The sequence below is a fragment of the Polyergus mexicanus genome, unplaced genomic scaffold (assembly GCF_030449975.1).
Source record: "Polyergus mexicanus isolate NDT 795.1 unplaced genomic scaffold, iyPolMexi1.0 SCAF_12, whole genome shotgun sequence".
In the NCBI taxonomy this organism is placed as follows: Eukaryota; Metazoa; Arthropoda; class Insecta; order Hymenoptera; family Formicidae; genus Polyergus; species Polyergus mexicanus.
In genome coordinates, this window is record NW_027223332.1 from 9,952,694 (window position 1) to 9,968,629 (window position 15,936).

The 15,936-nt window shown below is 32.8% G+C and overlaps 3 protein-coding genes across 3 annotated transcripts; 1 reads left to right on the plus strand and 2 right to left on the minus strand.

The window, feature by feature from the left end:
- Window positions 1-1,818: 1,818 nt before the first annotated feature.
- Klp64d (kinesin-like protein 64D) lies at window positions 1,819-5,736 on the plus strand. The gene is made up of 9 exons (XM_070304888.1): window positions 1,819-1,986; window positions 2,393-2,811; window positions 3,026-3,216; window positions 3,302-3,441; window positions 3,558-3,755; window positions 3,888-4,273; window positions 4,433-4,850; window positions 5,083-5,208; window positions 5,356-5,736. Exons 1-9 carry the CDS (start codon window positions 1,972-1,974, stop codon window positions 5,491-5,493), a joined length of 2,031 nt encoding a protein of 676 aa, XP_070160989.1. The 5' UTR covers window positions 1,819-1,971; the 3' UTR covers window positions 5,494-5,736.
- A 66-nt stretch (window positions 5,737-5,802) lies between these two features.
- On the minus strand, window positions 5,803-10,368 carry LOC138938126 (lysosomal Pro-X carboxypeptidase). The gene is made up of 7 exons (XM_070304889.1): window positions 10,077-10,368; window positions 9,676-9,816; window positions 8,997-9,277; window positions 8,333-8,490; window positions 8,081-8,253; window positions 7,633-7,982; window positions 5,803-6,972 (listed from the first exon to the last, which is right to left on the minus strand). The coding sequence occupies exons 1-7, from the start codon at window positions 10,245-10,247 to the stop codon at window positions 6,780-6,782; spliced, it is 1,467 nt and encodes a 488-aa protein (XP_070160990.1). The 5' UTR covers window positions 10,248-10,368; the 3' UTR covers window positions 5,803-6,779.
- Window positions 10,369-10,715: 347 nt separating this feature from the next.
- Window positions 10,716-15,201, minus strand: LOC138938226 (putative leucine-rich repeat-containing protein DDB_G0290503; the record flags this gene model as incomplete). The annotated part of the gene is given in 6 exon segments (XM_070305059.1): window positions 10,716-12,435; window positions 12,437-12,589; window positions 12,673-14,013; window positions 14,087-14,190; window positions 14,301-14,623; window positions 14,740-15,201. Coding segments are annotated over 6 exon segments (2,428 nt in total), but the record flags the coding sequence as incomplete, so codon positions are not given.
- Window positions 15,202-15,936: the final 735 nt, after the last annotated feature.

Consider the following 15,936-nt stretch of genomic DNA (forward strand, 5'->3'; position numbering starts at 1 on the left):
GAAAATGATAAAAGATAAAAAATAAGAGAATTTTGTTAATCAATATAATCAGGTCGCGACGTGATCAATTTTTAAATAGGTTTACTGTTTACTGACATAAGTTGGAGTTAGATGATAAGAACGTTTCAAAACTTTCATCGATAGAAAGTATATATTGTATTTATGCATACACGTTATTCGTGCGTGTACCTCGTCTCAGGATCTCTGCACGTACGTTTTCCTATCGCGAACTGGGCGCTTTTTATATATCGGTCGTTTAATTAACACAATCTAACTTGCACGGTACAAATGTTGCGAAAATCGAATACTACATTACATAGTGTGTACATTGTATAAGATATCTCACTTTTAGCGGATTCTAGCTAATCAATAATAAATTTTTGTCAATTCTTAAATAGACAAATTTATCTTAAGACTGAAAACATTCTTCATCTAACTTTCCTAATGTTTAAAATATTAAATTTTCTTACAACACATACATATGTGTTATTAATTATACACGTTCCAAATCAAGATTATGTTAAAGCAAGTTTTAGGTGCAAGTAAATATAGAATGAACTTTTAAGTTAATTATTTACACTTTTAAAGTTTTTTTCAAATTCCATATTTATATAGAATGATTCTTTATGATCTTAAAATTATTGATGCCACGATACTTTAAAAATAAAAATTTCGCCTTCGTTTTATTCGATCGATTTATCACATCACAAGTGATATTATATAAAAGTAGAATAGCCTGTAATAATAAAATAACTTTGCAATGATAAATTTCTTATCTATTTTCATCTATAGAGAAGCAATTTTCTGACAACGTCGTTGAGTCTCATATAGAGAATCATCTCGCGAGTTAATTAAGGTAAAAAAAAGGCGCCAGGTACACGCGCCATTTGTAAAAAACCATATTTATATATATTTATAAAATAGTGTTGTTTTAAATTATTGGAAATACAAACTTATAAAAATATTTTAATCAAAAAAAAAAAATTGTACAAATATATCCTACAAAAATTATGATATCAACAAATTGCGCCAACTGAAAATAAAAATTAAACAAATATTTTAACCGAAAACAATTGTAAAAAAATTAAAACTTGTTAGAAATTAATATAAAAAATTAAAAATTAATACAAATAAAAAAAAATTTTAGTTAAAAAAACTTGGCGAATTTTCAAAGTACATATTAAAACCAACAAATAATAAATTTAATTTATAGAAATATACTTAATCTAATTACATGGATAACTACAATGTAAATGTATTAAAGAATAGATTAATTTTAGCATATTGTTTAGTTTAGCAGCGCCAAGTTTTTTTAATTAAAATTTTATGTTTACGTAATTATAAAGGCCCCTCGGAAACGCGAAACTTTCTCATAAACAATTTTTACGTGAGCCATACTCTGTTATATATACATAGCGCATTATTTCATACTCATCTCTAAGCACGCATACATGCACGCACATGCACAACAGCATAAGACGCGAGAAAAGAAGAGAAAGAGAAAGAACGCATGAATTAACGAAAGAGAGCGAGAGATAACAAAAAAGAAAGAATGATATATCTATATATTGATATTTATTACCGACAGTAATAAAAATGGTAATTGTGCTCGCAATACAGTAATACGCATTATTGATAACTTTAATTTTCAATTATCGTCATCTTGCGTGTAAAGTTCGAAATATTAGCTGGTTGGCGCTTGGCGCCTCTCTCTCCTAGAGGCTCTCTATACATGAGCGTTGCGGTCGTTAAGTGGAACGGGCCCGTAGCGGTCAGCCAATCAGCAAGCGGAAGCATTGTCGCTTCTCTGATTATATAGGACTCTAGCCGCAAGCAATCGATCCATCTGTTTACGCGTTTATGGAGATCGTCTGCTAGTCCGACATTCTTTGACGTGCCACTTGACGTTTTCGAATTATGCTGTGAGAAAAGCGCTCTTTTATGTGACTGTCGCGGTTAAACAGATTCACGATGCCAGGGACCGAAGTTAGTATCACTCTCCAAAACAACATATTATCAGGTCAATGATGAATTCTCCCGGCAGTTTTCAACGTTAAATTCGATTGCGAATGTGCAATCGAGGCAGGATTTTCATAGCGTTTAATATTTATTTTATTATTAATTAATCTATTTAATATTATTACTTTTGCTATTAAATAATATTATATATAATAATGCTTTCATAAACTAATATATGTGTATCATTGATAAAATATAAATTTTTTTACACCAATATTAAGTTCCAATATTTCGCAGCCTTTTTATTATTGGAGTCTGCTATGCATTTAATTGTTACATCGAGAGTTCTAGAGGCACAATTTTAGAATTAGGAAACAATACTATATATTTTAAAAGGAGAGATCTATTCTTATGAAATATTATGTCTATTTAGGACAGCACGACAGAATTAGGAGAAATAGAAAATGTCAGGGTAGTGGTGCGAGTTCGACCATTAAACAGCAAGGAGCTCGATGCCCACTCGAAAAACATAATAGATGTGGATGCTTTGAATGGCGAGATCACTATAGAAAATTCAAATGCAGCTCAAGGAGAACCGCCAAAAGTCTTTTCTTTTGATGCAGTATTTGACACAGATTCGACTCAGGTGGACATCTATAACGAGACTGCCAGACCTATAGTGGACAAGGTGTTGCAAGGTTACAATGGAACGATTTTTGCATATGGCCAGACCGGCACTGGCAAGACTTACACCATGTCTGGTGCTAAGACCTCACCTCAAGCTAGAGGAATTATTCCAAATACATTTGCACACATTTTTGGACACATAGCTAAAGCTGATGAAAATCAAAAGTAAGATATTACATGCTTGCTGTCAAAAATATAAAATATAATACACAATAACATAAAGATAAGATTCTTACTAATTTCTGAAATAATATCATTTGCACAATTCTATGAAATATATTTTGAGACAACTTGTATAATTAAAATATGTACATAGTTGAGTTACTTCTCTTTGATTGATTTTATGTATCGATTAGTAAAAGATTATGAATATTAATAGATTCCTCGTACGCGCTACATACTTAGAGATTTACAATGAAGAAGTCCGGGATCTGCTTGGAAAGGATCAAAATACTCGATTGGAAGTGAAAGAAAGACCGGACATCGGGGTATTTGTAAAAGATTTAAGCGGATATGTGGTGAATAATGCTGACGATTTGGACCGCATAATGTCACTCGGCAATAAAAATCGTGAGTAACAATAATGTAATATGTACTATATTAATTATATATATATATATATATTAAAAGTATTTCCCTAAACTTGCAAATGCAGGTGTTGTCGGGGCTACTGCCATGAATGTATCTAGCTCCAGATCCCACGCGATATTTACAATTACAGTCGAATCTAGTCAGATTGGTGAAGACGGAGAGCAGCATGTAAAAATGGGGAAACTTCATTTGGTGGATTTAGCCGTATGTATATATATATATATATATATATTTGACAAAACATTAAAATATTGTTTAAATAGAAATTTTATTTTAAACTTTTTTTCATGACGGTATTTTTCATATATGTTGATTTTTAGGGATCAGAAAGACAAAGCAAGACAAAGGCGACAGGCCAGCGACTTCGCGAAGCTACTAAAATTAACTTGTCATTATCCACATTGGGGAACGTAATATCTGCACTGGTTGACGGACAAAGTTCTCATGTGCCTTACAGAAATTCCAAACTAACTAGATTGCTTCAGGATTCATTGGGTGGAAATTCGAAAACGTTGATGGCAAGTATAACACTATAATAATTATAATTTAAACATTATTTTAAATAATTAAAAATTTATTATTTTAATGATTAATTTTATGATTAGTCCACTCTCTTTTTTCAAGCTATTAACATTACTAAATAATTACAGTGTGCAAACATCAGTCCAGCAGATATAAACTACGATGAGACTATAAGCACTTTACGTTACGCGAATCGCGCGAAGAATATCAAAAATCGTGCGAGAATCAACGAGGACCCAAAGGACGCTTTGCTTCGTCAATTCCAAGTTGAGATTGAACAGTTGCGCAAGCAATTGGAAGAGAACGGTGCGGAGCTTTCGGAATCCGAGGAAGAATCCGAGAATTCGGAGGAATCGAAAGAAACGAAGCGAGATAAGAAGGCTCGTCGGAGTCAAATATTGTCAATGGAAGAGTTGGAAAATAGAGACACAGATTCGACGGAAAAAATTGATAAAGCCGAAAGAGATGATAAAAGTCCAGTGGATAAAGATGTCATCGAATTGAAAAAGACTCAGTAAGTTTTGTTTTAAATATATATACTTAATATATACCTAAATAAATTACTTAAATAAGAGGAAAGAGATAATATTATAGACAACAAAAAATTTACAATATAAAATAACAAATATGATTTAAATATAGAAATTTTGAAGATTAAGTGTCTTAATTTCAGGAGCGAGAAGGAAGCGTTGCGGCAGAAGATGCAAAATTTGCAGAACAAGATTCTAGTGGGTGGCGAAAATTTGTTGGAGAAGGCAGAAGCTCAAGAGCAATTGTTAGCAGCCGCGGCGATTGAACTTGAACAACGAAAGAGCAGAGAAGAACAACTAAAGAAAGCTATTAAGGCAAAAGAGGCGGAACGCATCGACATTGAGGAGAAGTATTCGTCTCTGCAAGAGGAAGCGGCTGGAAAAACAAAAAAATTGGCGCGCGTGTATACGATGTTGATGTCCGTCAAAGCGGAGCTATCCGATCTGCAGCAGGAACATCAAAGAGAGATGGAAGGTCTATTAGAAGGGGTACGAGGAATCGGTAGAGAGCTGCAACTACAGAATCTTATTGTGAATCATTACATTCCCGTTCAATATCAGGTATGTGGATATTTTAGTGCGAATTCTTCCAGATATAAAAGTCCTAACCTAACCTAGTTAAGATAAGAATCTCAAAGATCAATATAACTAAAATGTCCAAAAGGAAAACAACGATCAAGGAATCTGAAAAATATCTATTAAAGCTACATTAATTGATTATTTTCCTTATATTTTCCTTTAATTAAAAAAAAAAACCAGTTTTTTAAATATATTTCTATGTCACACATTACAGACAATGATCAAGAGATATGTTCATTGGAATGAGGATATTGGAGAATGGCAGTTAAAATGTGTGGCATATACAGGAAACAACATGCGCAAAGCGCAAGCCGTACCGTCAGCAGGAAATAATAAAGACGTAAAAGACTATTTTAATTCTAAAAAAGAGAGCAAATTTTTCTCGATATTATGGAGAACTGTGATCAATATTTTTTTTCTCAAAATCTCGCTCGTAAAAGCTTAAAATATTATGAAACACATTACATAAAAATCTCTCCGTTCACAGGCAGTACCGCCAGACATGTCAAACATATATCTCTCTTACAACACTGGAATAAACAATACGTTCGTGCAACCGAAGAAAGTGCGGAGCCGATCTGGCGTCCCCCGACCTACTACGGCGCATCGACGTACACCACATTGAAGAAGTCATGGAATCACAGAGATATATTTTTCTTATATTTTTTTCTCTTTTTGTAGATCAATTTTTTGGAGAGATTTACGTATCCACGTTCCTTTCGGATAATCACGCAATATATTTCGATATTCATATGTGTGATTAAAGATAATATCTTAATGTTTCTATGCGATATCATTTTTAGAGTTTTGAGGTTTTTTAATACAGATATAATATATATATGAGAAAGATGTTCGATTTTATATCACGAATACAGTTAATTGAGAATATTTTAACAGATCAGTAAAAAGATCGGCATAACCTTAAAACGCATTTCTTTCGAATTTATTTGAAAACATATAAGAGGCACATAAGTATTTTACCTAGAAGTGTTCGATTTTTTAATTTTTACTTTAGAATATAATATAGCACCCCAAAATGCAAGCACACACATGAATTGTTTGTTTAAATTATTACAATTATTATATTTTTATTTATTAACAATAAATATATATAATGCGAGAGAGATTATGATTGCGAAAAACGAAATAAGTCCGTTAAAAAAATAGAAACATACTGTACCTGCGGAATAAAAAGGACTCGAGAGTTTAAGAAAATTGACGATATAAATGCATAATATATTTACACAATATTTATGGATTCCGTTTAAAATCCGACGTTCTTAAGAAAAAAATGTATTCTATATTTAGAAATTCGTATATATCTTTGGTAGTTTTGTTCTCGCTTACACTCTACATAATTCCTTCGAATAAACATCGCGTCAAAAATTATATAAAACGATAAAGAGATAAAAATTACGAATAATACAGTGCGCATATTTCTATTGTAATTAATGTCGAGTATTAGTGTCAAATAACCTCGATAGTGTTACGAGTTTTTATTTGATAAGTAGCAATTTTTATGTAATTTAGTGATATTAGATTTGAAACAAGAGATTTTAGGCAACGCAAATGTCTGAAATATATCATGAACATATCGGAAAGAAACCAGACATTTTTTTCAGATGTTTTAAATTTTCGCGTTGTTTAAGAACATCTTATATATTATTTCGTAATTTTTTTAGATTACGTGCATTTATTATTTACTGTGATACCGAGATACTTTCGCGTATATTTTCGATTAAGTTTTTGTCAACGCTTTGTTTAGCATTATAAATAATCAATCTACGCGGCAGCATTGATTATTTATTGTTTGTCGCGGCGTACATATCCTGCTTTTGTATTTATAATTTCAGAAATAAAGGAAAAGAATTTCCAACAGGCCGGCAAAAGTTGTTTCCGGGATAAAACTTTTCAATATTCTGCGATCCACTTCTTGATGGAGTACCGATGGAATTTGCGCGTCACGATAATATTGTACGAATCGTTGCTGTTGCTCTCTCGTAAGTCGAGATGATGCGCGGCATCCGGTATCAGGATGGCAATCGCTGACGAGGACAAGTTGCGCAACACGCCTCCGCTTGCCCATGGATCTAGCAATCCATTGCTAAAAAAAGAAAAATAAATATAAGAAATGGAAAGAACAAGCAAAAGTGTAAAATGAAGAAATCGAAATCGAGAAGTGTTAGAATATTTGTCTAAATAAAATAAAATTATAAAGATAAAATAACGATAACAATACAGAAGAAATGCAGAAAATCAAGATTAGAAATAACATCATATACAAAAGTTTCTGATAGACATAGGTCAAAAAATGCTTTCTTAAAAAGTTAGCGCCCTAAAATCTCTGAAATCGCGGTTATTTTATACATTTTTACAATTATCAGGGGAAGTATGCGTTTTTTAACAAAAAGTACTAAAACAGAAGTTGTAGAGAATTATATTATCTTTCAAATGAGATCAAAATGATTTTCCCTGATATTTATAAAAATATATAAAATAACCGCGATTTCTCTCTCTCTCTCTCTCTCTCTCTCTCTCTCTCTCTCTCTCTCTCTCTCTCTCTCAGAGATTTTTGGGCGCTAACTTCTCAAGGAAACATTTTTCGACTCATGCTTATCGGAAACTTTTTATTCAGGATTAAATTTCCTATAAAATCTCAAAGTCTGGCCGGAACATTTGGGTCCATCCTGTATATAGAAAATACGATTGAAAAAGATTTAGATATTTTTCTTATTCTTTTATAAATATTATTTTCTTTATATACCTGAAATTGATGTTAGTCACAGTGTTAAGATTTTTACAGCCATATTGCTGACAAGCCAGATAAGGTTGCGACGATACTGAATATTTCTTAAAGCAGGTATTATTGTATTTCTTGAAATTCCACTCTGCCGGCTCGAACATGTCGTTGATGCCATCGGTACATATCGGCATTACCATTTCTGTGCACGCCTGATAATCCCATCCTTGGTCATCTAAGCTCGGCTCCGCATTTTTTGTAGAGATGCAACTCGCTTTACCGGTATAGTTTGTATAAACATTAATAGCGCGATAAAGCATCGATAACAATGGTTTTCCCATCAACGAAGAATTGGTTAAGTGTTGACAAAAAACCTAAATGATAAAAAAAAACTTAAAATCAGAGTAGATTTTACATTTATCGGACTAATTCATGAAATTCTGAAAGAAAATTCAAGATTCGAAGCACTTACGTTAATTGGATTGCCCGGCAGCGGCGCTAAGAAGTTAGTCTCATATGGATAATTGACCATAGCCAGGTTTATATAGACTTCCTGCAAGAAATCTTTCAGCTTCTGGACATGTTCTGCAGTCTTCAGCGAGTCGCACAATTTCCAATTATTTGACAACCACTTTTTACCCTCGTCTAAAGCGTGAGAATGACAGGAATCAAAGAAAAAATGAGCGAATAAATCCATTGAATTATAAGCGAATTATTACGTTACCATTCGAAGTCACCTCGGTTATCGTGCTCCACGCTTTCCGAATAAGCTGTGGACACGTTGGATTCGAAATATTAAAATCCGACGTTGCTATTCGAGCAAAAGCCTCACATGTTACGATGTCGGTGAATTGTAAAATTGGCGCGGAGGCTGCAATCGCACTGCAACACATTGGTAATATTATTTACAATCTCGGCACGATGTGTGAATCATTTTTTTAATGGATTTGTACTATCACATCATATACATCTCACTTTAGATTGTGTTTGTACATATAAAACTATGCTATATATTTATATATAAATATTTTAATATCCAAAATATATAGATTTTTGGATATTAATAATATTCTAAAAAAGTTTTCTATTATAGTAAGAAAGTTTTCTATTATGTATACCTAATCTGTTTTTAGTACAGATTTCATAAGTATTTAATTCTAAGAGATTGAACAAATTCAAACTTATAAATATTTGAAATTGATTTATGTTGATAAAATTAATTTTTAGACGTGTTATTGCGTGCTTCTTTACATCTAACTTCATTGATTATCATCTCATCCAGCATTAAATATGTTATAACATAATTATATGATATCTTTCTTCTAATACATTCATATATTTATAGCTATATAAATAAGATATCGCTATCGTTTCATGATAAAACGTACCCTTGAACGATGTGAGGATACTTCATACGCATCCAAGCGCTAAGCATACCACCGTAAGAACCACCGAAAACTATGACCGGACTGCGATTGTATCCTGGTTTCGATCTTAGATATCCAATAAGCTCCACATAATCGGCTAGAGCTTGCTGAGATGTTAGATATCCGAGATACCGCGGATCCGCGAAGGATCGGTTTCCATAGGGCAGCGATTCGCCATAGTAACGATGTTCGGCAAAAATTACTAATGCACCGAATTGCGGGGCGATTTCCCACATAAAGCCCTATATGCCGAGTAAGTATATTTCGAATTAATTTTTTCAAAAAAATCAAACTAACGCGATATATAGAAGACTGGATCGTATTTTATAAAAGGATCGATCTATATATTTTATGCAATCTATTTTATATTTCGTTCTCTTTAATGTCAATTTCAACTTTATTATAATAACAAATAAAATATATTTTTCTTTATGCATTACAATAGAAGAATCAGTCTTAGAAATATTATATTTCTCACATGAAACTTATCGCGATGCAAACGCGCGATAAAAACATAGCACCCACATATAATCAACATTTCCTTTAATTAAGCCGCTACGCTGTGCTTAATTGAGCAATTGGATAATGCAATATCACATATTAATTAGTAAATGTAAAAATAATTGATGATTGCCCTTACCGTATTCTCTGCAAAAACTTCAATTCTACCTTCATTTCCAGTATAGAAGAATATAGGAGCATTTTCTGTTTTCCGCCAAGTATCATTTACGAGATATCTCAACTTAAAAGTGTCCTGTATGGCGAAACTAAAGTGATCCACCTTGAAATGCATTGTAAAATTAATAGCAGTATAATTAATAATAAATAATAAGTCCACTAATTATAAGTTAATTAATATTTTTTAAGTGAATAATTTGTAGTTAATAGCTTTTAATAATAATTAATAGGATAAAACAATAGAGTAACATTATATATATATATATATATATATATATATATATATATATATATATATATATATATATATATATATATTGTGTATGTGTATGTACGTGCAATAATGGAGCATACATAACTTACGCGCACATCCAACGTTTTGATCTCGTATTTGTATCTGGTGCTATGTAGTGGCGCGTCATGATTGACTGTTGATTGCCGGCTCTTGGCGAATTTGTTTCGAAACGTCAACTGCATCGTCGGCTGATACAGCACAACCACGAGTAATACCAACATCCTCACCTGTAAATCCATGATTCGGCTTCGACGAGATTCGCGCAGCACTCACTGGAGAACGCTCATTCTGAACCGTTATAATACACCAGTACTCTGACCTCCGTCAAACTCCACTCCATTATCGTCACGTCTCCGCGTCTTATATAGGGTGACGTGAAATAAACGGATAAACTTTGAAGCCCAATCACTGGAGATACTGTAGGCTATATCTATACACATTACGTCATTTTACACAAAATTTTAAGAGGTACTCTTCTCCAAAATCTTAACGATACAGTTAAAGCTGTTTGACATTAATAATTATTTTTGGATATTTATTTCAAATGTTATTTGCATAAAAAAGTTATATAATATAGTTACATAATATAAATGTATAGAAAGAGAGCAAGAGATACATGAAGCTTTATAAGCTTAAACGGTGAATTTGTCATTTATGATATACAATTTGTTTAAATCAATTATCTCTCTCGATATAATTTTTAACACACAATTTTTATCATAATATTTTCTAATACAGCAGATGTTCATTAGCAGATTATAGTTGTGTTAATTTATCCTTTATATTCATTTCAATATGCATGTGCGCGCGCGCGCGCGCGCGCGGACACACACACACACACACGCACATTAAAGATTATATAGTTATATTATCCTGGAGAATAAGATAAAATAATAATGTGACGATATTTTTCGACAGCGACATAAATTCTTTATTACAAAAAATAAATTAATTCATTCTACATATACAAAAATACAATAACTAATTAATATTAATAATACTTCTCTATATTCAGTGATAACACTGGTAAATTAATATTATCTATTTAAACGTACGATATACGCGAATGTGTATGGAACAATCTTACCAAGATCTTCACATAGAGAGATATACAAGGTTTTATTTAATTTATATTATACTCTTATAAGCCGATACGATATATATATAATTGGCCATTTTCTGAGATTGCACACAATTGCATAATAAAATAAGCAAATTACAAAAATTGAAATAGTTCGTCAATTGAATTATAGCGTCTTATTCGTTCGATTAAACGTTTCGTCAAATTTTCAATGTAAAGAAGAAAGACGAACGTCTTCGATGCTTCGCGTTCGAGAGCTATCGTTATAATTATTTAAATATACACATTAAGTCACTTAAGATTAAGGATAATGTAGATCTTTGTTATTCAGTCCTGCTGCTTAACGCATTAGAAAATCTTTAATACAATTCGGATTTTTCGTTTAATTACAAAAATTTTTATATGTAAAGTAAATTCCTATATTGTAAAAATCATACTTTGTACAATCTTAATTATTTATGATTATCCTTTCTAGCGCGACATGCGTATAAAATGTAAACGAATTCCTAATACTCGAAGATAAACTTTGATAGAGAGGTGAGAGAGAGAATTATATTGGTACAGTACTCTAATTCCCTACAAGGAATGAAAATTAAAGTTTTTCTTAATGTCTATATATTTTGACTTTCCCTCTTTATTACTTATTTTCATAAGAGAAAAAAAGAGAAAAAGATTCAATAGAGATCCAGTCTTGCATATTATGTCATAATAATGCTCTGCAGAAACACGTGACTAAAGCTTTTCCTTTTGTTTGTATCATCTTATCATATCGCATATCGTCTCAAATTAGAGACGAATTATTAAAAAATTGTGATATATAATATATGTATATGTATACGCACACGCACACGCACACGCACGCACACACACACATACACGCACACGCACGCACACACGCACACACGCTGGTTAATGTAAAAATGATTTCTTCCTATTTTTACGTTTGTCGTATCGACTAATAATATATATAAACGTTACTATCCAATTACAGTACTTGGACAATTAACCAGATAATTGTACTTCAGATGTTTATAGCTATAGAGCTACAATTAACGTTCGCCGCTTCCATGAATGAAGATTGGCAAGCAAACGCGGTAATAACTCTACCGGGAGATATTATATCAACTTTTACTTATATGTATATATTGGCCCCCTAGCTCTGTTAAACTCTGCTAATAAAGTGTTATCCAATAATGTGTTTTACATTACAGACAAAAAGATATCTAGCCTCTGTAACTACATATTATCTTAACTGGAAAAAAGGTATATTGCATATATTTAGAATATACTTAATACATACTTCAACATTTATTTTTGTACTCCAGTCGCATTTGTTCTATTTTCTCTGCTGTTTATTGATTCAAGTTCCTTGACTTTTGCGGCGTACTTCTCGTTACACGCCAATAAGTTTTGTTGTACTTCATTCAGGGCCTTTTTGTATCCCTCCTGGATACGTTTGCATTCATTCGACAGAAACTCTCTATTCTGCTCCGCGTAATTCTAAAATTCAAACATATAATACTTTTCGCATTATTGTATCTTTTATAAAACAAAAAATAATTTAGCGAATGTGTTCTATTCACCTTATAATTGCGCGCGGTCTGTTTTGCTCTCTGATATTTGTGCTTTAACATATCCATATCGCTTTTCATGCGTTTCTCTTTATCTTTCAACGATTTGATTTCACTGCTCAATTTCTCTTCGTTGGATTTCAGCTTCCCTATCTCCCCATCCTTCTCAGTCTCCTTGGCTTTACTTTCTTTGAGCTCAATGGCCCATCCGGTCATCATCTGAGCCATCCAGTTTCTATCTTCTTCAACTTCGTTCTCTTTTTTCTTCAAATTCGCTTCCAATTTTTCGATTTGAAGTTTTCGTGCTTGCAATTCTTGATTGCAAGTTTCCAGTTTGCTTCTTATAATTTGACTAATCTGATTGACTTTTAGTCTCTCCGCCATTATTTCCTTTTGCAGAGTTGTCACTTCTTGATTCTTCTCGTTGTATTTCGTTTGCCATTCCGAAAGGATAGTTTTATATTTTTCCTCCAGTTCCTTTCTTTTTTCGAAATTCCGCTCCTCAATTCCTCTAAGCTCCTTCGCCACCTTCTGTTCCATCCCTTCTCGTACCTCTTTCGCCATAATCTCCTTCATTTTTTGAAAATCGGTACTATCGCTCGGGCTACGAGGAGACAGATTCAATTCCGCGGACACTTTATTCTGGCTCTTGACATATTGTTCGAATTGCTTGGCTTGATCTCGTAATTTCATTACCAACTGATTTCTCTCATTTTTAATTTTCTCAAAATCTTTCAGTAGCCTGCTCAGTTTCTCATCCCTACTTTGTAAATCCTGCTCAAGCTGTTGTATTTTCTGTTCCAGCGTCGCGGAGTCATTGACAAGTTCCTTCTTTGAATTATTTATCCTAGATAATTGTGCAACTAAATCCTTATAACAAGAGAGCTCCTTCTCCAATTCGCTTTTCGAATTTAGTGTAATGTCACCGCTTCTCCGTAATTTTTCCTCAAAATTGTTAATTTTTTTCCTCGTATCGAACAGCTCTGTTTCCAATTCAGAAATTTTCTCCTTGTAAATGTTTCTTTCGCCAAGTAGATTATCGCACTGAATTTTCAGTGTCTCGTTCTCCGTTTGAAACCGAGCGATCTTCAGTTTCACATCATCCGAATCTTCAAACTTCGCGGTGCGTTTTAGATTCGACAATTCTAGATTTAATTTGGAGATTTTTGCAAGAAGATCCTTTCTCTCATTGACTACTTTTTCATATTTCTTCTTCCATGATTCCCGTGAGATCTCTATTTGCGCTATTTTCAATCTGGCATCGTCCAATTCAATTTGATAATCAGATAATTTTTTCTGCTCCTGCACTGCGATTTGAAGTTTCTCTTCCAAGCGCTTGCAATCTTCCTCCAGCTGCAATAGAATAGAATGCTATTATTCATAAAAGCATAAAAAAATAAAAAAATTTATAAGGATTCAATTATACCTGATTAATTTTTTCTAAATGTTCGGAGCAATGATCTGGTAAATGAAAACTTATTTCTTGATTGGGATGCGCATTTCTTAGTTCATGTAACGCTTCTTCTTTTGCTTGAAATGGAATATTGATTAAATTAAAACAAAATTACTTTTATTACTTTAAACATCATGTTTCCTGTACAAGGTATTTTATTTTTTGTTTTATAGTATTTAATACTAACCTCTTTCTATTTCAGAATGTATCTTTTTCATATGATCCTCCTTTTTTCTCCTTTCATATACAAGATCTTTTTCCAACTCGATTATTTTACTTTTGAAATCTTCGCATTCTTTAGTCAATTTATTACATAATTTAATCTGCGTTTGCAATTCGTTCTCTAATTTCTCTACATCCTTGTGATGCAATTCAATTATAGTATATTTACTCTTTAATGTTTTGATTTCGTTTTTATGCTCATTTATTAATTGTTCCTTCGTTCCACATACATCTATGTACAATTCTTTTACCCGGCTTAATTCTTTCTGCGTTTGCTCTAATTGTACGCTGGAAAAACAGAAATTCCACTTATGCATATAACATATTCTTGTGATATTTATTAATAACATTTTTATCAAATTATTCAAAAATGTTCAGAATCTATCAAGTTAACTAATACTTACGACAATTGTACCATTTCCATTTGTGCTTCTTGCTTCACTCTCTCTATAGCTTTAGCATGTATCTCCAAGTATTCTTTATTATATTCATCAATAGCTTTATTTTCTTGTTGTTCCATAGTCTCTTGATGCATTTTATGAAGTGTCTCTTGGTTTACAGTTAAAGCTTCCTCTAATTTTTGTTCTATGCTAATTTTCTCATTACGTAATAATTCGTACTGTTTTCGTACATCGTTTAAATGATCCGACAGTTTCTGTATCTTAGCATTCGCTTTCATGGCCTCGTCTGTTAATACAGATTTCAGTTCTTGTTCCAATTCGTTAATTCGCTTGGCATACCGCGCCGCTTCCTGTCGACACGTTTCAGCTAACGTTACAGCTTTGTTTAACTCTTTTTCTTTCTGTGATAGAGTATTCTCTAACCGATTTATTTCTTTTCTTTTTACGGCTTGACCAGCTAAACATCTGAACCAAAGTAACATTGTATACATCAGAAATAAACGAGTGTTAACACAATATTTAATAATCAAAATTTAAACGAGATAAATATATACAGGGTGACCCATTTTAACTTAGGCAGCCAAATAACTCGAAAAATAAGCACACTACGAAAAAATGTTTAGAATCAAAATTTTGTCATTTCGAGGGGGACGTACAATGACGTTAAAATGAGCCCCCCCACCCCTTCCCCTGGGCGGTGAGGGGGGGCAAGTTTGAAATAGTACTCTGCGTTGATACCACTGCTTTGCATATTCGGAATCTTTGGCTAAAAACACATACAATTTGTCTGAAACATTTTTCTCGATTCATGATAGATGGCGCTGTAATCGACGAAATTCAATTTCTTCGATTTCTCTTACTGAGAACCCATGCTTACGATTCTGCAATAAATTAACAATAAAAATACCACGTTTTCATTGTTAATACTCGAAATTAGTCTTAAAACAAACTTCTCATTATTTTTTATTACTCATTAATTACTTCTCAAGAAACTGCTTTTAGCGTAACCCAGGAACAACGTCGTGGACGTAGCAGTTTTCTGTTCCCTTCGGGGTGCTTGATTAACGTGAGTCCCCTCGCCTCTCACAATTCGGGGTGCTTGAACGTGTGGTAACCCAGCCAGTGAAGGCAAGGTCGTGTGGTGATCCAGCCAGTGAAGGCAAGGTCGTGTGGTAGTACTCTGCGTTGATACCACTGCTT

Excerpts from the sequence above, each read along its gene's own strand:
- Klp64d (XM_070304888.1), top strand. Across the intron at positions 4,851-5,082 it reads ACATTCCCGTTCAATATCAG|ACAATGATCAAGAGATATGT; the intron begins GTATGTGGATAT and ends CACACATTACAG. Across the intron at positions 5,209-5,355 it reads CAGCAGGAAATAATAAAGAC|GCAGTACCGCCAGACATGTC; the intron begins GTAAAAGACTAT and ends CTCCGTTCACAG.
- LOC138938126 (XM_070304889.1), bottom strand. The coding sequence starts at position 10,247 with ATGGATTTACAGGTGAGGATGTTGGTATTACTCGTGGTTGTGCTGTAT. Across the intron at positions 8,491-8,996 it reads TATCCTCACATCGTTCAAGG|TGCGATTGCAGCCTCCGCGC; the intron begins GTACGTTTTATC and ends AATGTGTTGCAG. Across the intron at positions 8,254-8,332 it reads AACCGAGGTGACTTCGAATG|ACGAGGGTAAAAAGTGGTTG; the intron begins GTAACGTAATAA and ends CTCACGCTTTAG.